At 46.8% G+C, this 21,300-nt stretch overlaps 1 protein-coding gene across 15 annotated transcripts in view; it reads right to left on the reverse strand.

Moving 5' to 3' along the window:
* Positions 1-1,588: 1,588 nt before the first annotated feature.
* The window catches only part of LOC124032295 (E3 ubiquitin-protein ligase HUWE1-like), a 73,243-nt gene continuing 53,531 nt past the window's right edge, over positions 1,589-21,300 (reverse strand). For 11 of the 15 annotated variants that reach the window (XM_046344582.1, XM_046344575.1, XM_046344583.1 and 8 more), the window contains 21 exons: positions 20,673-20,894; positions 20,272-20,373; positions 19,867-19,994; positions 19,484-19,643; positions 18,829-19,057; positions 18,347-18,525; positions 18,015-18,104; positions 17,657-17,863; positions 16,438-16,752; positions 15,785-15,977; positions 15,386-15,510; positions 14,993-15,213; positions 14,549-14,764; positions 14,169-14,353; positions 13,420-14,086; positions 12,519-13,179; positions 12,211-12,302; positions 11,567-11,723; positions 10,449-10,584; positions 1,932-2,146; positions 1,589-1,652 (listed from right to left, as the gene is read on the reverse strand). In XM_046344582.1, the coding sequence (XP_046200538.1) occupies positions 1,627-1,652; positions 1,932-2,146; positions 10,449-10,584; positions 11,567-11,723; positions 12,211-12,302; positions 12,519-13,179; positions 13,420-14,086; positions 14,169-14,353; positions 14,549-14,764; positions 14,993-15,213; positions 15,386-15,510; positions 15,785-15,977; positions 16,438-16,752; positions 17,657-17,863; positions 18,015-18,104; positions 18,347-18,525; positions 18,829-19,057; positions 19,484-19,643; positions 19,867-19,994; positions 20,272-20,373; positions 20,673-20,894 (4,526 nt within the window). In that variant the 3' untranslated portion in view covers positions 1,589-1,626. The remainder of the gene's footprint in view (positions 1,653-1,931; positions 2,147-10,448; positions 10,585-11,566; positions 11,724-12,210; positions 12,303-12,518; positions 13,180-13,419; positions 14,087-14,168; positions 14,354-14,548; positions 14,765-14,992; positions 15,214-15,385; positions 15,511-15,784; positions 15,978-16,437; positions 16,753-17,656; positions 17,864-18,014; positions 18,105-18,346; positions 18,526-18,828; positions 19,058-19,483; positions 19,644-19,866; positions 19,995-20,271; positions 20,374-20,672; positions 20,895-21,300) is intronic. The other 4 variants (XM_046344572.1, XM_046344576.1, XM_046344580.1 and 1 more) reach the window with 4 other exon arrangements.

The following is a 21,300-nucleotide window of genomic DNA, read 5'->3' on the forward strand; positions in this document are numbered from 1 at the left end:
TGCTCTCAGAACTTGGCTATTTCATACGAACGTGGTTCCTGAAACACCTTTTTAGGTGTTGTGAAATCTGATCTGCACAGCGTGACTGCAATAAAGATCAGCTGGAACCTGTGTTGTGGTAGCTGAGGACTGTAGTGGTTATTGTGGTGGAGGCCTGTCTAACCCAGGGGTGCAGGGTCCTGCTCCAGGGGAGAGGGCTGGTCTACATCCATGGGAGAATCATCCCTCTGGACTGCCTGGGGCTCAGACACTGACCCCACCTCTGACTGGAGAGAGGAATGGAGGGAGGGAGGGCAAAAAGAGAGGAGAAAGAGTGAGAATCAGAGCGAACAAGAGGGAGAAAGAAAGAGGGAAATAGAGAGGGTGGGCGAGAGAAAGAGGGAAATAGAGAGGGTGGGCGAGAGAAAGAATGAAACAAAGAAAGAAAAATGTGATTAATTCAACACAAGGCAGTTTTCCAGTAAACCAGAAAACCAGTGGAGCATGCAGATGCACCATGACATTCTCATAAGGCTACAGACAGACACAGACAGAAGGGGACTGGGAGGGAGGGGGCAAAAGCATGAAGCCATGACAGCCAGCCAATACACACATCATCAATTCACATCATACAGTAGAGCAGCCAGCACATCCATTCTAGACCTGGGTTCAAATACTATTTGAAATCATCCAAACACTTTGAGGGTCTGCTCTAGCCTGCCTGCCTGGAATTCCAGATGTTCTTTTTTTTTTTTTTTTTTTGGGGGGGCTCAAGATTTTAGGACTATTCTATTGGTCCGATAAGCCAGGAAAGCTCAGCCAAGCTTAGATAAAGTATATACAATGATTTTTAATAGTATTTAAAACAGGTGGTCAGAATGCAGTGGATCGTCTCGGTCTGTTTTCAGCTACTGTCATGCATCATGGATGTTAGGCTGTACTGTAGGCTGATTGTAAATGCAACGACGTCGTCAATAGTACTGTCAGTTAACATGCCCGTAGAGTAAGTTCAATATGCATAGAAATGTCAACGATAGCAGTATGTGAGTGTATAGTCAAATATGCATGTCATCAGACCTTGGTTAAAATAGTCTTCATTTCTTTCAAATACTTCAGCTACACTTGATTGAGCTTGCCTGATACAATGGCACCAATAAGATCCAGAAGTGCAACAAAATGGCCTATTTGAAGCCAGGTCTTCAGAATGAGCATGTGGTCGGTATGAGTCATGTAGTCAACAGCAATAATATGTGAGCGTATGGATCAATATGCACGTTTGCGTTTAGTCATGTTTGCTCAATAGTAGCAGTATTCTGTCAGTGCGATGCGGCCCATCATGCTAACCGTGGCAGCGCTCGCCGTGCCAGGGGCAGCTGCGGAGGCATGAGGGGTGGCCACAGAGGATCCGGAGGTGGTGACAGCAGCGACAGAGGCGGAGGGCGGGGGGGCTTGCTGCAGACGGCGTGCCCGCTGCCCCTCTCTCACCATCTGAATGATGGCATCAGCCTCGGCTTCTAGCTGACGGACTGCCGCCTGGATGCTGGTAGAGGAGACCAGTTACAGAAGACTGGTAGAGCCTGGACACACAGGAGAGACCAGTTACAGAAGACCCAGACTGGTAGAGCCTGGACACACAGGAGAGACCAGTTACAGAAGACCCAGACTGGTAGAGCCTGGACACACAGGAGAGACCAGTTACAGAAGACCCAGAGCAGAGATGTGATCCAGACAACATAAAAAGTCTAAAATAGAAACTCCGTCATTCCTGATAATTAGAGAAATCCCATCCCTGTCAGAGAAGGCTCTCAACCGCTCTAGTCTTCCTGGTCATATTAACCAGCTCATAAAAACAGTTTTGTTCCGGTTCATCTCTTTAAAAGAACAGGCTGAAGCCATTACTATGACTGATTTTGCCCTCTCTGTGTAATGTGTTAGTAGTGCACACATCTCACCAAGTCGCCCGGTCTGCTTGGCCTTCTTGTTGGCGCGGCGCGTGTCCTCACGGAGCTGGATGATGACCTGCAGGACCCGCAGGAAGAACTTCTGGGTGGATGTCTTTGAGGTCAGGGAGGACATGCAGGGCAGCTGCAGCTCCCGTCCGCCCAGCGTACGCTTCTGGGCAGCCACAATCACCACGCTCTCAGAGCCGTCGAACCTGCGCCCCCGTCAGCACGCGAGGACGGGCGACAAGGCAAAGTACTGTCATTATACAGAAACGGAGTGGCAGTAGGGCAGTATAGACAAACGCATACAGACACACCTAAATGATCATACACTGACAGATGGTTGACTATAAGCTTAATTAATAAAAATATAAATGTTTTCCATTTCAAGCCTTAAACTGTGGGTCTCTCTAATCTCCCAGACTCATCTATGTAAAGTGTCATATTTAGCCAAATCTGAATAGGTCAAGTTGGCACTAGGAGAGAACCACCGATGACTATTCATTACTATGACACTATCATCAGAGGGGCGTGTACAGAGATAGGGGGCAGTATTAGGATGTTTTGATAACTGAGGTGCCCAAAGTAAACTAACCGCTACTCAGGCCCAAAAGCTAGGACATGCATATGCATGGAACTATTGGATAGAAAACACTAAAGCTTCTAAAACTGTTAAAATTATGTATGTGAGTATAACAGAACTGATTTGTCAGGCAAAATGTTTTTTCTGTTGACCTGCCAGCCAATTCAAAGGTTAAAACAAAGACGTCCGCCTCCCAAATTACAGTTCCTATGGCTTCCACGAGATGTCAAGAGTCTTTATACATTGTTTCAGGCTTGTTTTTAGAAAAAGGGAGCTCTATGGCAAAGCTAGTCTCATTGCGCGGGTGACCGAGGGAGCGCGCTGCGTTCATTTCCTTTCCAACTGAAAATAGTTCGCCCCGTATGAAATATTATCTTTAGTTTTGATAGAGTACCTAATAATGAATTAGAAACATTGTTTGGACAAACTTTACTGGTAACTTTTGGAACTCCTATGTCTGCATTCTGAACGGGTGGATTACTGAAATCAATGACGCCTACTAAACGGACTATTTGGGATATAAAGAAGGAGTTTATCGAACGAAACGACCATTCTTTGTGTTCCTGGGAGCTTTTGCACAGTACTGAGACATCGTCATTTCCGGTCACAACTTGCAGACTTGTTTACGTGTTGCTGTGCATTTTGTTGCAAACCTTACTTTGCTACCTGACAACTTTACAGTTTTTACTTTTTAATTACCATTTATATTTTTAGTTTTTCCCTCACTCAACTTTCTTTCATTCAAGTTTTTCACTCCGGAAGCTTTATCTGGACATGGTTCGTCAGGACTTCCAACAGCCGAAGCTAAGTAGTAACATTAACACAATGCCTTCTAATTTTTTATTTTATTTTACTTTACCTTTATTTAACCAGGCAAGTAAGTTAAGAACAAATTCTTATTTTCAATGACAGCCTAGGAACTGCTGGTTCTGGGGCAGAACGACAGATTTGTACCATGTACCATGTCAGCTCGGGGGTTTGAACTTGCAACCTTCCGATTACTAGTCCAACGCTCTAACCACTAGGCTACCCTGCCACAGTTGCTGTACTCATAATATACAGGAGAACGATCGCCTTACGGCGAGGACAGCTGTGCTGCCAGCCCAGCTTCAGACGCAATCGTTAGGCAAGGGTAATTTCAGTGTAGGAAAGGATGAAACAGCGTTTGTGCCACCAGTAAGTACAGATAGTAACGTTAGTATAAATCCCCTCGCACGGTCCCCACAGCTGGACAACTTTCTCATGGCTTCTGGAGGGAAATGCTGTAGGAATACTCAACTGGTGTCGCTCATTCAGCCGGTTTTCCCCATTAAACAGCGAGTCGGAGTCTGAGGCCTAGCCTTCTCTGGTCTCAACTCCTCCCGGTACGGGGTGTGAGATGCCAAACCTTCCCACCATTAGCTCTGACAAATTGAAAACCCTAGTCATTGGCGACTCCATCACCTGCAGTAATAGACTTAAAATGAATCATCATGCGATCATACACTGTTTACCAGGGGGCAGGGCTACTGACGTTAAGGCTAACCTGAAGATGGTGCTGGCTAAAGCTAAAACAGGCGAGTGTAGAGAGTATAGAGATATTGTTATCCACGTCGGCAACAACGATGTTAGGATGGAACAGTCAGAGGTCACCATCACTTCAGAATGTAAATCAGCTAGAAAAATGTGTTGGCATCGAGTAATTGTCTCTGGCTCCCTCCCAGTTAGGGGGAGTGATGAGCTCGACAGCAGTCTCACAACTCAATTGCTGGTTGAACTGTTTTCTGCCCCTCCCAAAAGATAGAATTTGTCGATAATTGGCCTTCTTTCTGGGACTCAACCACAAACAGGACCAAGCCTGGCCTGCTGAGGAGTGACGGACTCCATCCTAGCTGGAGGGGTGCTCTCATCTTATCTACCAACATAGACAGGGCTCTAACTCCTCTAGCTCCACAATGAAATACGGTGCAGGCCGGGAAGCAGGCTGTTATCCAGCCACTAGCACAGTCAGCTCAGCTATCCCCATTGAGACTGTCTGTGCCTCTACCTAGGTTGGGCAAAACTAAACATGGCAGTGTTCACCTCAGCAATCTCACTAGAATAAATACCTCCTCCATTCATACTATTATTGAAAGAGATCGTGATACCCCATCTCAAAATAGGGCTACTTAATGTTAGATCCCTCACTTCAAAGGCAGTTATAGTCAATGAACTAATCACTGATCATAATCTTGATGTGATTGGCCTGACTGAAACATGGCTTAAGCCAGATGAATTTACTGTGTTAAATGAGGCCTCCTGGTTACACTAGTGACCATATCCCCCCCGTGCATCCCCGCAAAGGCGGAGGTGTTGCTAATATTTATGATCGCAAATAAAAAAATTTTTTTTTAAAACAACGTCTCCTTTGACCTAGTCATGAAATCTATGCAGCCTACTCAATCACTTTGTATAGCTACTGTTACAGGCCTCCTGGGCCATATACAGCGTTCCTCACTGAGCTCCCTGAATTCCTATCGGACCTTGTAGTCATAGCAGACAATATTCTAATTTTTGTATTTTAATATTCACATGGAAAAGTCCACAGACCCACTCCAAAATGCTTTCGGCGCCATCATCGACTCAGCGGGTTTTGTCCAAAATGTCTCTGGAACTACTCACTGTCATACTCTGGAAATAGTTTTGTCCCATGGAATAAATGTTGTGGATCTTAATATTTTTCCTCATAATCCTGGACTATCGGACCACCATTTTATTACGTTTGCAAATGCAACAAATAATCTGCTCAGACCCTAACCAAGGAGTATCAAAAGTCATGCTATGAATTCTGAGACAACCCAAAGATTCCTTTATGCCCTTCCAGACTCCCCTCTGCCTACCCAAGGACGTCAGAGGACAGAAATCCGTTAACCAACTGATAATAAAAAAACAAACTAAAAACATTTGTCATAAGAAACTAGCTCCCAGAAAATACCTGAGCTTTGAAGCAAGCTTCCAGAAAATTGGAACGGAAATGGCGCCACACCAAACTGGAAGTCTTCCGACTAGCTTGGAAAGAGAGTACCATGCAGTGTCGAAGAGCCCTCACTGCTGCTCGATCATCCTATTTTTCCAACTTAATTGAAGAAAATAAAGAACAATCCAAAATGTATTTTTGAAACTGTCACAAAGCTAACTAAAAAGCAAATTACGGACTGCTCTTTAAATGTGCGTATTCCTCCAAAGCTCAGTTGTCCTGAAACTGCACAACTCTGTCAGGACGTAGGATCACGGGAGACACTCAAGTGTTTTAGTACTATATCTCTTGACACAATGATGAAAATAATCATGGCCTCTAAACCTTCAAGCTGCATACTGGACCCTATTCCAACTAAACTACTGAAAGAGCTGCTTCCTGTGCTTGGCCCTCCTATGTTGAACATAATAAACGGTTCTCTATCCACCAGATGTGTACCAAACTCAAAGTGGCAGTAATAAAGCCTCTCTTGAAAAAGCCAAACGATGACCCAGAAAATATGAAAAACTAACGGCCTATATCGAATCTTCCATTCCTCTCTAAATGTTTTGAAAAGGCTGTTGCGCAGCAACTCACTGCCTTCCTGAAGAGAAACAACGTATATGAAATGCTTCAGTCTGGTTTTAGACCCCATCATAGCACTTAGACTGCACTTGTGAAGGTGGAAAATGACCTTTTAATGGCGTCAGACCGAGGCTCTGCATCTGTCCTCGTGCTCCTAGACCTTAGTGCTGCTTTTGATACCGTTGATCACCACATTCTTTTGGAGAGATTGCAAACCCAAATTGGTCTACACGGACAAGTTCTGGCCTGGTTTAGATCTTATCTGTCGGAAAGATATCAGTTTGTCTCTGTGAATGGTTTGTCCTCTGACAAATCAACTGTACATTTCGGTGTTCCTCAAGGTTCCGTTTTAGGACCACTATTGTTTTCACTATATATTTTACCTCTAGGGGATGTCATTCGAAAACATAATGTTAACTTTCACTGCTATGCGGATGACACACAGCTGTACATTTCAATGAAACATTGTGAAGCCCCAAAATTGCCCTCGCTAGAAGCCTGTGTTTCAGACATAAGTAGATGGCTGAAAACGTTCTACTTTTAAACTCTGACAAAACAGAGATGCTTGTTCTAGGTCCCAAGAAACAAAGAGATCTTCTGTTGAATCTGACAATCTTGATGGTTGTACAGTCATCTCAAATTAAACTATGAAGGACCTCGTCGTTACTCTGGACCCTGTTTCAAGGACAGCTTTTTCCATCTATGTAACACTGCAAAAGTCAGAAACCTTCTGTCCAAAACTGATGCAGAAAAATGTATCCATGCTTTTGTTACTTCTAGGTTAGACTACTGTAATGCTCTACTTTCCAGCTACCCAGATGAAGCACTAAATAAACTTCAGTTAGTGCTAAATACAGCTGCTAGAATCCTGACTAGAACCAAAAAATTTCATCATATTACTCCAGTGTTAGCCTCCCTACACTGGCTTCCTGTTAAGGCAAGGGCTGATTTCAAGGTTTTACTGCTAACCTACAAAGCATTACATGGGCTTGCTCCTAATTATCTTTTCGATTTGGTCCTGTCGTATATACCTACACCTACGCTACGGCCACAAGACGCAGGCATCCTAATTGTACCTAGAATTTCTAAGCAAACAGCTGGAGGCAGGGCTTTCTCCTATAGAGCTCCATTTCTATGGAATGGTCTGCCTACCCATGTCAGAGAAGCAAACTCGGTCTCAACCTTTAACCTGTTAAGCCTAGCCCTGTTTACTGCCCCTTCTGGAGGAATTGGGTACCCATATAAAACAGGATAAATTGGTCAAAAGTTGCTAATATATGCATATAAAAAATATTAGCGAATAGAAAACACTCTAAAGCTTCTAAAACCGTTTAAATTTTGTCTCTATGTAAAGCAGAAGTCCCAGGGCATGCATTCTCCCAAAGTCTCTCTTGTCATGGAAAAAGTTGGCCCAACTTTGACGTCATCGTATACGCCTTCCCAAACAACTACCGCTCTGGGAACAGTCTGTACGTGTTCAGCGCGAAGCCTGCTTTCAATGGGGCTTCTCATTGTGAGAATCGCGCGTTCACGAGACGTTGAGCGTGCCGAAAGGTCTCGGTCACGCGAAAAAAGTGTACGTTTATGCACGCTCTGCTCCCGCTCTCTCTTTTCTTCAGGATCGATTAAAATACGTGTGTGTTTCGCTTCGTCCTCACAATTGCTGTACACCTTTATAACATGTTAAAGCTTAATTATGAACATAGTTTGACAAGTTTACTCGACATATAATATATATTCTCGACGTTTTGGTGCGCATCAACTTCAATTTTGCCTACATTTTGACCAAAATGAGGCTATTTTGAGAACCGAAAGACGCAGACTTGAAAACTAAACGCTGTTTTGGTAAGTATAATCCCTTCCAGGTCTTTTGATGGAAGAACAGCAAAGGTAAGGGAATATTTATGTGTTAATTTTGGGTTTCTGTCGACTCCAAGATAGAGGAGGCATAATGATACATTTGGAGCGCCGACTCCTATTATAGCCTAGTGAACTCAACCTGTAACGTTAAAAATAAATGTAACACAGCGATTGCATTTAGAAGAAGTGTATCTTCCTATACATATGTAAAACATGCATATTTAGTCAAAGTTTATGATGTGTATTCCTTGTTAGCTGACGTTATCTGCCGGAGCTATTTCATTTCTCCTGACATTTTAGTAGCATTTTTTGAACGATGCGTCATTGTAAACAGAGATTTATGGATATATATTGTAGATTATTGAAAAAAAAAGAATGTACTGTGTAACATGTTATATTACTGTCATCTGATGAAGATTTCAAAAGGTTAGTGAAATGATTTTTTTTAATCCTGCGTTTGTTGATTGCATATTTTTTCCTACTTGGCTATGCTAATGAGCTATGTCTGCGGTGGTGGTTTGACATAAATATGTGCTATGTTTTCGCCGTAAAACATTTTAGAAATCTGACTTGTTGCCTGGATTCACAACGAGTGTAGCTTTTATTCAATACCCTGCATGTGTATTTTAATGAACGTTTGAGTTTTAACTAATAGCATTTAGCGTAGCGCATTTGCATTTCCAGAGCTCTAGATGGGACGCCTGCGTGCCAGGTAGGAGCAAGAGGTTAAGTCTTTACTGAAGACTCATCTCTTCAGCGGATCATATGATTGAGTGTAGTCTGGCCCAGGATTGTGAAGGTGAACGGAAAGGCTCTGGAGCAACGAACTGCCCTTGCTGTCTCTGCCTGGCAGGTTCCCCTCTCTCCACTGGGGTTCTCTGCCTCTAACCCTATTACAGGGGCTGAGTCACTGGCTTACTGGTGCTCTTCCATGCCGTCCCTAGGAGGGGTGCGTCACTTGAGTGGTTGAGTCACTGATGTGATCTTCCTGTCTGGGTTGCCCCCCCCCCCCCCCCCCCCCCTGGGTTGTGCCGTGGCAGAGATCTTTGTGGGCTACACTCGGGCTTGTCTCAGGATGGTAAGTTGGTAGTTGAAGATATCCCTCTAGTGGTGTGGGGGCTGTGCTTTAGCAACGTGGGTGGGGTTATATCCTGCCTGTTTGGTCCTGTCCGGGGGGTATCATCGGATGGGGCCAGTGTCTCCTGACCCCTCCGGTCTCAGCCTCCAGTATTTATGCTGCAGTAGTTTGTGTCATGGGGCTAGGGTCAGTCTGTTTTATCTGGAGTATTTCTCCTGTCTTATCCAGTGTCCTGTGTGAATTTAAGTATGCTCTCTAATTCTCTTTCTCTCTCTCTCGCTCTCGGTCTCTCAGAGGACCTGAGCCCTAGGACCATGCCTCAGGACTACCTGGCATGATGACTCCTTGCTGTCCCCAGTCCACGTGGCCGTGCTGCTGCTCCAGTTTCAACTGTTATGGATCCCTGACCTGTTCACCAGACATACTACCTGTCCCAGACCTGCTGTTTTTAACTCTCTAGAGACAGCAAGAGCGATTGAGATACTCTTAATGATTGGCTAAGAAAAGCCAACTGACATTTACTCCTTAGGTGCTGACTTGTTGCACCCTCAACAACTACTGTGAGTATTATCATTTGACCATGCTGGTCATATATGAGCATTTGAACATCTTGGCCATGTTCTGTTATAATCTCCACCCGGCACAGCCAGAAGAGGACTGGCCACCTATCATAGCCTGTTTCTTCCTAGGTTTTTTCCTTTCTAGAGAGTTTTTCCTAGCCACCATGCTTCTATTTGAGATTTTGTGACCCCTGTGCTTGTTTGGATAATATGCTGTTGCGGGGGCGCTGACCTCAGATAATCGAATGCTGTACTTTCGCCGTAAAGCCTTTTTGAAATCGGACGATGCGGTTAGATTGCCAAGATTCTAAGCTAAAGAATCATGTATGACAGTTGTATTATCATGAATGTTTAATATTGAGTTTGTATTTTGAAATTGGAGCTCTGCAATTTCACCGGATGTTGTCGAGGTGGGTTGCTAGTGGAAAGCCTGCACCAGAAATGTTAAGAGAGCTAAATGTCAGTCTAAACACATAGCTGCCTCAACAGGACACGGTCCTTAATACTGGCCATTTAGTCTCAAGATAATACATCTAATAGAAGCAGTTCTTCCACACAGTCTTCCCTGTCCTAGTATGTAGATCACTTGAGTTAGACTGAGGCCCTGTTTCCCAGACACAGATTAAGCTGACTAAAAAGCAATAGAGAAGCCTACCCCTGGACTAAAACTGAAAGTGATTTTTAGTTTAGGTGTGGTCTTAATCTGGATCCAGAAAAATCGCATCTGGTACTACGGCCTCCCCAGACCCTCCCTCTTCACCTCCTAGAGCTTGAAAGCTAACCCCCCTCATCTATCCCCAGACCTAATCAATTCACCTGTTAAGAGAGCTGGACCCGAACTCTGACCCCTAACCCCCGTATGTTTCAAGACTCTCGCTCTCTTCACCTGCTAGAGAGCTTGCCGGCCTTCAGCCTGGCGGAGATGGAGGTGTCCTCGGCAGGGGCGTCAGGTGACTGGGCGTCAGCCCGGGCTCTCCTCTGCTGCTCTAGGTTGTACTCCCGCAGCTCGGCCAATAACGTGCCTGGAAGAAGAGAGGGGGAGGAGACCGTATAGTAAATTGGTTACATTTTCACATTATTTACATAACCTTTATTTTATTCAGAGAGTCATTCTGAGACTACCAAGGTCTCTCACAGATGAGCTCCGAATGACAAAAATGACTGAAAATACACATCAAAATGTAAGCAGGAATACAGTCATAAATAACAAAGACATTGATCACTAATAAAGGTTCTCAATCCGCTTTTTGAATTGCCCTGGGGTGGTAACTCATGTCTAAAGTCTAATAAATATGTTAGGTACAGTGGGAGTTCAGTAAAAAGGGCTTTATAAATTAAAACATAGCAATGGATCAACCTACATGATATCAAAAGGCAGCCAACCAACATTGTGGTAGAACATGCAGTGATGAATACTAAACCCATCACCCGTAATAAAGCACCGTGGACTACAATGAACTGCATTTAACAGCTTTAATGAAGTTCATATAGATGTCGCCATAATCTAGGACCGTCGACTGAATAATCTGCTTTCTACTATATAGCAACAGGCATGACCTATTAAATCAGAGAACAACATATACTTAGTTTGCCCTGCATTTCAAACTAATTTCAGGTCAATAAAGTGTTTCTGTAATATAATGAAGGCAGATTGTAGTTTAGATAGAACCCAGTCAACCATGGGTTTAATGGCATACACAACAGTATCAGCAGCATATAAGCGCAGGTTACATTTGTTTTGCAGAAGTCAATATTATTTCATGTAAACATTTCAGAACCCAGAATTGACCCCTGTGGGCACCTTTCGTTATGCCCAGAAAACCTCATTTAACACCATCAGTAGATACACTGTTCTATCGGTCAAGTCGTTTTTAAACCTTGACCATTACATTGGTTCATAAGTGAAATATTAGTGAAAATGAAACAAATGTAACCATTGGAAGTGTACGTAGGTTGAATACAAAGCTGAAACGAATGATTTCGTGTATGATGTAGCCTACTAACCAATCTGTTTGCAAAGTGTGTGTCCCAGGTGTCTAGCTCCACTCAGCAACAGACGCAGTACAGTGTCTCTGGTGGTTCCGTCTCCTCTGGACAGCTGGAGCAGGATGTTAGCTGCATCCTCCAGACCCTCCTCTGAACACGAGTGACTGGTCAGCACCTGGGGAGGGGCGGGGTAGAGTGTTACTCTAGTCAAAAAAACATTCCTTACCGCAGGACACTTCAACGGATGAAACCCCAAGAGACAAAAGACCAAGAAAGAGCAGCACTCGGCGTTGATCTGAATTTACTTTCAGGACCTAGAAATGGGCGTACATTTCAGCGTAGGACGCCTTCATCAGAGCCTGGCGTAAGAAAAGGCGGGAGGCAGTTACATTAGCCTCGCAGGAGAGTCCCACTCGTGTTACTAAAGCCAGGTGGTGTTCATTATGAACCAAATGGAAGAAGACAGACCAACAGCAAGGAAGTACTACTGTAGGGACATCACTAGACGTTGCTTTGTAGCCTGCGGCTGGAAGCGGCTGGATGTGTTACACTACGTTTTAACAGTTTCTATGACACCAACAGATACACCTAGCTATTTAGAGAGCTATGAGCCTTCCCAGTTAGGGACCCAATGTTGTTTTAGAGCGGTTTCTGTCCTGTACCTCGACAGAGAGCTGCAGTTGTTTCTCAGTGAGTCCAGTGGAGGCAAGCTTGGTGTCACTTTCAATACAGAGCACTGTTGCTCGATGCTTCCCTGTTGAGAAAAAACACAATCACACATCATTATAGTCTTCTATTATGGTGCGTTACCCTGTTGCGTTCACAAAGATAAACATTGACACTATTAGTATTGTGTGATGGGTAGACAAGCACAACTCCCCTTGGTGACAAAGTTAATCTCATCTTATCCCACTCTGATAAACTGATGTCAGTGTATTGCCTCTAAAGTGAAGCTGCGGTGCGTTCTCACCGGTTGCGCTGGCTCCAGTAGAGGTGGGTATGGACACTATAGCTGTGGAAGATGAACCCTGAGCTGGAACTACCACCCCTACAGTGGTCCCCTGAGCAGAGGCTGAGGCTGTTGCTGCTGCACTGGTGGGATTGCCAGCTCCGGCAGTGGTAGACTGCGGCGTCGGGTGTCCAGCTGGGACTTCAGTAGCCTTATTATCAGGCAAGGCGATGGAGATGAGGGACAGGAGACGCAGCAGCTTCTCAGTTAGCAGGGAGGAGCGTCGTATCACTGGGTGGGACAACATATTCATCAGCTGGCCCAGCGGAGAGGCCTCCAGACTGTACTGAGCCCCCTCGGCCTCCCCTCCTGCACCTAGGGGAACAGTCTTCATGGAGGCCTTGCCTTTCCTTGACACATTCATGTTGTCCAGTTTCACCAGCAGGTCCCAGAAGTCGGTGGAGATGCCCAGGGACTGGGGGGTGTTGGCCGTTCCACAGGCAACCCCGCCCAGGGAGTTCTGGGCTAAGGAGGGAGTGGAGCAGGTGTTAGTCTGGGTAGATCTAGAGCCTCCTCCTGCAGTAACGATGGAGGCAGCAGCACACAGACGGGAATCCAGATCAGAGGTGGAGGAGGAGAGCAGGTCCTTACAGCGCTGCTGGGTGAAGTGACTGGGGAACACCTGGCGATAGGAGAGTAACACACAAGGTTAATGACCTGGACTAATTGAGAGACATTACATTAACAATTCACTATTTCCATAACATTTTGAAACCCACTTTCAAAGTAAAAAAAAATAGAGTTAAATACCAAGACATACAAAGGCTCTGGTCTGAGCCCTAAAATGAATGACTGATACAGACCCACTAACCCTGAGAGGTACCATGTTCACCCACCCATCCAGTACTAAACTGTCTCCTACCTTGGCCAGTTGGATAAGAGTATCCAGTACGTGTCGACAGACCACCGGGGCGGCTTGGGGGTGGATGTGTACAGTCGACCCACCTCCCCCTGCACACGTCACCCCAGCTGTAACCCCCTGTACCCCTCCTCCCAGGGTCCCCCCGGACCCTCCTGACGTCCCCCCAGCAGAGTGCCGATCAGCGTGCTTCCTCCCCGACACCCGTTGGATCTGGAAAATGTTTGTGCGGCAGCCTAGAGCTGCGTCCATGGAAACGGACAGCCAAGAGAGCTGGGAGGAGCTACGAGACTCCACCCTGTTGATCAACTCCAGAGAGGAGGAGGAAGAGGAGGATAGGGAGGAGGTAGCTGTGGTCGTAGATCCTTTACTCCCTCCGTAACCTCCCTGACTGCCGGCAGTCCGCTTGCCTCTGGCATCTTCCAGGCGGGTGGTCTCGACACACACCTCACTCTCGCTGCTACGCTGCAGGATGGAGAGGAGACTGCGGATGACCCAACCACGCGTCTGGGAGTGGTAGCACAGGTTGCGGAGCACACGGTGCAGACGGCTGGTGTTGAGTTTGGGTTCGTCTACGAAGAGGAGGACCAGGAGACAGGACAAGGCCTCGTGGTCCAGGAGCAGACGACCACGCAGACGCAGCAGAGAGTCCACACTGGAACTAGACGGCCTTGGGAGAGGACAGAGGACACGTTAGATGGAACCTTAAGACCACGCTTTCTCCTTAAAACGAACAATCCTGTCCCTCTCACCTGCTGTGGTTGGCCCCTCCTCCCATCTGGAAGGTCCCTCCTCTCTGCACGGCTAGGCGGGTGTACTGTACTCCTCGGTTTCCCCCCAGGCGGCTGGTAAACGCAGGTGACCTCAAGATGGCCGACAGGGCTGAGCTTGAACTATGGCCAAATAGCCTCTCGTGCATCAGCTGTCTCTGACGAGCCTGTTGATGTCAAATTTACATTCAATGCGATGATGAAATAACTGCATAATAAGAAGGGGTTTCTCATGTTTTACATCTAAGCACATGATGTAGCCGAAACAGTATTGGATCAATTCTGTTTTTTATCCAATATATTCTACGTGGGTTGGCACAGTTGTGTTACTTGGTGATAGTGTGTAGAAAAACGAATCTTACACTCACCTCCTGCTCGCGGCGCAGCGCGGCTGCCTCGGCGGCGATGTCCGGGGGCATCACTGCCAGCACGCTGTCCTCCATATCTTCCAGGACAGAGCGACGCAGCTCCGAGGGGAGGGTCTGGATGAAGGTGACAGGGTCCAGTGGAGTGTCGCCCTGCGTGGGCTGCTGGGACAGCTCTCTACGCTGCTGCTCTGCCCTCTGCTGCGCTAGCACCTGGGGGAGCGAAAGAGACAGGGATAAGGGAGGGGGAAGAGGCAGGTTCGACAGACTTGGAGGCTTCTAGAACTATACCACTTTAAACCAAAATAAGTTCAACAACATATACAGGCTTTATTGAGAATTCATAGCATCTTCAAAATAATTCGTACATAGTTCAGTCCTACAACTACATGGCTGGTTAAATAATACAATTTTTTAATAGTCCTAAGTTTTGTTCCTCACCTCCTCCTGTATGGCGGGTGGCAGGGCAGCCAGGAACTCAGGGCTGACCTCCGTGACCCCGGGTCCTCCTAGTACTGGTGTGGTGGTGGAGGGGAGGGTGGAGGAGACAGGGGGGCGCACCGGGGGTCGGATACCCAACTGGTTCTGGAGCACCTCACGACGGATGTCCTCTGGAAGAGCAGCCAAGAAGGACGGGTCTACACCCTCTGGTAAACTGATGCCTGGACAGAGAGAGGGGCGACTGTAGAAATGTAGAGCTCTACTGTCCATGGAGTACAATCAGGGCGCCTGATGTGCAACATGTGAGCAGTACAATCAGGCGCGTTAGAATAGTGTTGGATGCCCACCACTGAGGGAGAGGGACAGATAAACAACCAATGAGACTCATCTTACCTGCCAGTGGGTCCTCATCCTCATTGCTGGTGGATGGGAGTGGCTCTTCCTGGATGGCCTGGGATTGGCTGTTGGCACGATCACTCAGGGGAATGGTCTCTCCAGGGGGAGAGACAGTGGTGGAGCTACAGAGGGAGGGAGGGAGAGAGGAGGAGGAAGCGAAGGAGGCGAATGGCTTGGCATGAGAAAAATAGTTTTGTTTAGCTCATCTTTCCCTCAGAGCCTCTGATTAGATCACATTGATATAAGCAATATGGAACAGTCGTAGCTCCATGTTGGCCTCTGACAAGTGAGGTAGAATGTATCATGTTTGATATAAATCTAAATCTTCTAGAGCTAAAGAAGGGCTGGGATTCAAATTTGGAATGTATCGTTCGTATTGTCTTCTAAAAGCCTCACCCGGTCTCTGCGTCTGTGTGCGTGTCCGTCAGCCCGCTGTCTCCACTCCCAGACAGATGGACAGCCTGGGCAGGGTTGGACTCTTCCTGTGTGGCAGAGGCGGGGCTACTGGTATCCATGGGAGACCCTTCCAATTGTGAGACGCCCACCGCTGCAGGCTCAGAGGTCTCCACGATGTCTGGACTCAGGGAGGCTGGTGCGGGCAAGACAGGGGAGGAGAGGACGAGGAAGAGGAGCAAAATGTTGATACAATAAGCACCTCTCTTTATAGACTGATGACAACATCCTGGGAAAAACAATGTGGTTGCATTTACACCTGCTTTGTTCCGATATTTACACTAGCATTTCACTGTGAAGCAATGTGTAGTTAGCCATGGACGGGTATATTTACAAGACAGATTGTTGTCGGACAGATTGGTCAGCAAATACAAGATGTGTGTCCTCACTGCTCATAAAATCACTCTGTGAAAGAGTGGAATGGTTTCAAATGTGCCAACTCGGCAAACCAGTGCTGGGGGCGAGTTAAAACGAACATGCCAATACTTTTTACAGTTCCAAAGCTAGTCAAAGCCTGCCTCCATCCATCCATCCATCCATCCATCCATCCATCCATCCATCCATCCATCCATCCATCATCTCTCCTCCTCTCTCACCAATAGGGGGCGCCGGGGACATTTCCATCTGGGATGCCTCAGCTTCACAGTTCAGCCTCTCGGATGAAGCCGCCAGGTCAGGAAGACCCGCCCCCGCCAGTGTGGCCAGCGAATTGGCGTGCGACTCGGCCAGGAGCAGATCTGCGATTGGCTGGTGGACCTGCTGGCTGATGGCGGTCTCCAGGGAGACCAGGGCCTGTTCGTTGGGGGCTTGGGTGGTGGGGGTGACCTCTCCTGAAGGGGGCGCGGTGAGGAAGCCTTCTGAGACCCTGGGGGGATCCAGACAGGACACCCCACTGCCCTGGGGCTCACCTTCTGAACCAGAGAAAACACACAGAACAGAGGGGACAACTGACAAACAGTTCTGATTTTGAGCAATAGGTTCACTTGATGTCACTGAAGGGAGAACAGAACAGAACAGGAAATGAGTCGAACTAAGTCAGTAGGGAGCAATAGGTTCACTACTTCAGTTACGGCAGATCCTGCAGGTGTGCTAGTACTGTAGCATTTATCAGGGCAACGGTCTGTGGTATTCAAGCAGAGGTTTGAGCACCGAGTCAGAGAGGTAACAATGACATCAGTGAGATGTTGTTGGGCAGCACTGAGGAAGGCAGTAAGTTGTCTAGTTATCTCCCGTACGGGGCGCACTATCCTGATCCCCAACAACAACACAACTTACTACCTCACCACAGCACAGCCATAAAACGGTTCCAGCCGAACTGCAAGCGGACACAAGCACATTACAACATCGCTGCATAGAAATATAATATTACGTAATACTTTCACAGTAATATGTTTTTCAGCCATCAGTTGCAGAGTAACTGCCTAAATCAATAAAATTGTATTGATCAATAAAACGGCAGTCCGGTTGTTTCCATGGTGATAGTTGGGTCGCAATGGCGTTGCCGTGGGAAAGACAGTAGACTGTATAGTCATCTCCCAGATCTGGTGTGATCCTAAAACTATACAAACTACTACCTCAGCCCACAGCCCGCTAATCTGTCCATCCGCCCGTCTGTCCGATGGCTTCAGAAGAGTCCAGAGGGTTTGGGTTAGGTCAGGTTAGGCTACTAAATAGCACACTAAAAATGTCCAGAACATTATCTGAAAATAATTCACTTGAGCAAAATGATTTACAAGTCAGAGCTTCAAAGTTCGATGAATCCGTTAAAAATCAATATTACAAATAAAGGCATTTGAAAACAAAGAGTGGCAGTACCAGCAGTGGTCTCTCCAGCAGCACCGTTGACCGTCCCCAGTCCTGAGCCCTGTAGACTCTGTTCCCTGGTCTCCTCTCCTCCTGTCCTTCTGTCGTTCTGCTTGGCCTCCTCTTCCTCAGCCAGCTGTCTCCGTCTTTTTTCCCTCCTCTCCTCCAGCTCCTCGTCTCTCAGCGTCTCCAGGTGCTGCAGGATAGGAACCTTCACCACTGGAGAGGAGAGTGAGAAATAGAGGGGTGGGGTTAGAGGGGTGAAGTGTACTGTGTGTGACTGCATGACTCAGCAACAGTATGAGAATCAGGGAATACAATAATAATCACTTGTCAGTCCAAAAGCAGACTAGTAGAAGATGTGAAATACCTGCGACACAGTCGTGCATGCTCTCAGCATCCAGCACTTTACACTCATCAGTCCATCGGGTTAAGGCAGTGGGGATACTGGACAGAGTGCCTGGAAAGACAGGATACAAACAGAATTACGAGCAATTCAACGAAATGCAAATCAAAAGCTTTGACTGGGGCTACTAGCGCAGACTAAGCCCTTAGGACACCATTCCCCACAGAGATTCCTCCTTGTCCTGGACTTGTTCTCCAATGAAAGTCATTCCACATCCAGGACTAGGCTTAACGGGGGTCTGGTAAAGCGGCCCCATAGAGCAGCGTGGACTGGTGGACAGTGAGTGAGTGTCCTACCTGCTTGTCCTCCGGTGCTGCTCTGCTCGTGGAAGAAGTCGTCCAGTAGCTCGTCGTCAGATCGGGCGATGATGTGCACATCCTCGTTGCCCACCAGGAGTCGGGCACGGCCGCGGGACTGCAGTGGCAGAGAGCTAGACAGCTGCAGGATGTCTGCTGCAGCACTGGGACCCAGCAGTCTAGAGGAGAGGGAAGGCACAGGCATATATATATATATATATATGATCTTAGTATTCTCTTTAAACCCACCCACATACACGACCTCCTTAGAAATGGACCTGGGTCAAACTTCAATAAAGCAACTAGTGTCAATACTTTGTTTATGAGGTGCGAATGATTTTGCTTGGAATGTGAACATGAGGACTACTCCCAAGATCCCTTTGTACCTGGCAAACTAAATCAAAGGGCAGCCGAAGTATTTGACCGAATCAAGGAAAAGTCCCATTCATTAATCTATTCATTCACTGTTGCATCCGTCTCACCTCTGCAGGATGAGTGGGGGGTTGGGCTGTCTGTTCCCAGGGTAGTGGACGTGTATCGTGTGGCCCGTGTTGGCAGTGAGCTGGCGTAGCGTTCTCTGGCTGCGACCCATGCCTTGCGCTAGACGGTTGTTGGTGCCAGCTCCGCCCAGCGTTAAGGAGCCGTGGTCGGCGTGACGCACCATCAGGGGGTGGGAGCTGGGGATGTTGCCTGGGGAGGGAGGGATGTCAGCTGATGGGAACATGATAAACAGAGAGAACAGTTGCAGACATTAGGGGGACACGTAGTGACACAACCCCGCCATTCTACATAACGTTACATGGTTATCATAATCTAGGCTATATATTACTATAGCTAATCCAGCTATTGGTAAGGCTGTAGTCTTAGTTGTTAAAGAGGATTTCGAAGAGAGACTAGAAATCTACTTGGTGATATCAGGGCTCGTACTCATAAAGCATCTGCGTAGGAGTGCTGATCTAGGATCAGTTCTGCCTTTCAGATTAAAAGGAATATGATTGACAGGGGGTACTAATCCTAAATTAGCACTCCTACACCAAGAAGCTTTTTAAATATGGGCCCAGGCCAATAACATAAATTGCCTTCTAAATCTATCCATATATTAAAAACAAAGACGAATAAAACACCAAGATGACTCACCGGTGGTGGAGAACATGTTGTCAAACTCGATGATTAGATCATCGTCACGGTCAAACCTCTCGAAACGGATGTGCGGCGCAGCGTTGATGTCTGGGAAATCTTCATCCAGCTCCATCTCAGACCCTTCATCATCATCATCCTCGTCACCTTCTTCATCATCCTGAGAGAAAGAGAACATGGAATATTTCTTACATTACATAGTGTAAAACTAACTCTAAAAAGTGAATGGAGACCGTTCAAATGGGACCGAGCGGGTTCACAACCAGATCTTCCCTATATTAGCCCATTTAGCCAGAGCCAATGCAACTCCTCAGGTCTCAAAGGTTACTAGTCAAGTATGGTTATTTGTTACACAAACACCAAAAACACTCCTTTTTCCTCACCTGGTCCTCCTCCTCTTCCTCTTCTTCCTCCTCCTCTTCATCTTGGCTGTCTTCATCATCATTGCTGCCGCTGGAGTCTTCCTCCTGCGTGTGCTCCTCATCCTCAGGCTCCAGGATGTTCATAGAGTCTACGTTAGGAAAAGACGGACAGTTGGAGGGTGAGATGGAGGACAGTGAAGGAGAGTTGGAGAGACAGTAAAGGACAGATGGAGTGAGACCCAACACACTTCGACCCTTTTCACACTAATAACCCCATAGTACTGAATATAACAAATGACATAGTACTGTAATGTATCTTTATGACAGATCCGAGTCAAGTTATACTGTGCTGGTTACGCATCCACCATAACTGTCAGAATCATGGAGAGGACAACGTGAAAAGAAACCATCAGCGCCAGCACTGACCTTCTCTGTTGGTCTGTAGAGTAGAAGCCTGACTGATATTGGATGGCGCCTCATCCATCAACACGTCCTCTTGTGATTCGTCCTCACCGCTACCACGCCCCACTGAGTGACAGAACAACCGATATAACAAAATATAAAAAATAACCCTTCAAGACTGTATTGTATGTGCACGCACCTTTCAATTGACATCATCCCATCAGTCTGATGAGCCCAGTGGTGTATTCAGAGGGGTGAAACTTTAACAGTATTTCCAATAGAGATGTATGGAAAAGAGTAGAACATTTGCCCAATTCTGCACGACAGACAATCAGCTATTCTACCCCCAAAAAATGTATACCTTGAGGTTTTGTAACGTTTCACCCTTCTGAACAGAGTCCTGGACAGCAGGCTGCTTTGCTTACCGATAATGGAGCTGTTGACGGCGCCAGCATCTCTCTCCAGCAGCTCGTCTATCAGATCCACCAGCTCGTTCTCTACCTGCATGGCTGTGGTGCTGAGCACCTCCGGCTGTCCAGCGATGACCACTGTGTCTCCCTCCGTCTCTCCATCCATCAGGTCACTGTCTGTCCCTTGGACCCTGTGACTGCCCTCGACCAGAGTCCCCTCAACCTCACCCGAGTCACCTGCAACGAACATGACAGTAAGATGAACGGAACGATAAGCTTAGAAGAGTCCAAATTAGGCTTTTCCATTTCCCTTTGCTTCTGTGGAGTACGTGTGTGTGTGTAGTGTGAACATATTTGTTAGTACATGTGTATGTGTGTTTATGAGTGCGAACGTGTGTGTCTGTGTGTATGTTAATGCAAGGATTAGTACATTGCTAAACATGACCACTTTGTTGACCTGATAGCCAGCAAGGTGAGAAAAGTAATGTCATCAACAGCACACATGCATAAACATTCTTGTGTAAGGGGAAGCTGGATTGAGTTTTATGATTGTGTGTTTTCCTGTGTGCCAAATATTGTTGTGGGGAGAGGCCAGTGGGAAGTGCTCATTTTGGAAGTGGGCTGCTCATTGGACGGCTACATC

The sequence above is a fragment of the Oncorhynchus gorbuscha genome, linkage group LG03 (genome assembly GCF_021184085.1).
Source record: "Oncorhynchus gorbuscha isolate QuinsamMale2020 ecotype Even-year linkage group LG03, OgorEven_v1.0, whole genome shotgun sequence".
Taxonomy (NCBI): domain Eukaryota; kingdom Metazoa; phylum Chordata; class Actinopteri; order Salmoniformes; family Salmonidae; genus Oncorhynchus; species Oncorhynchus gorbuscha.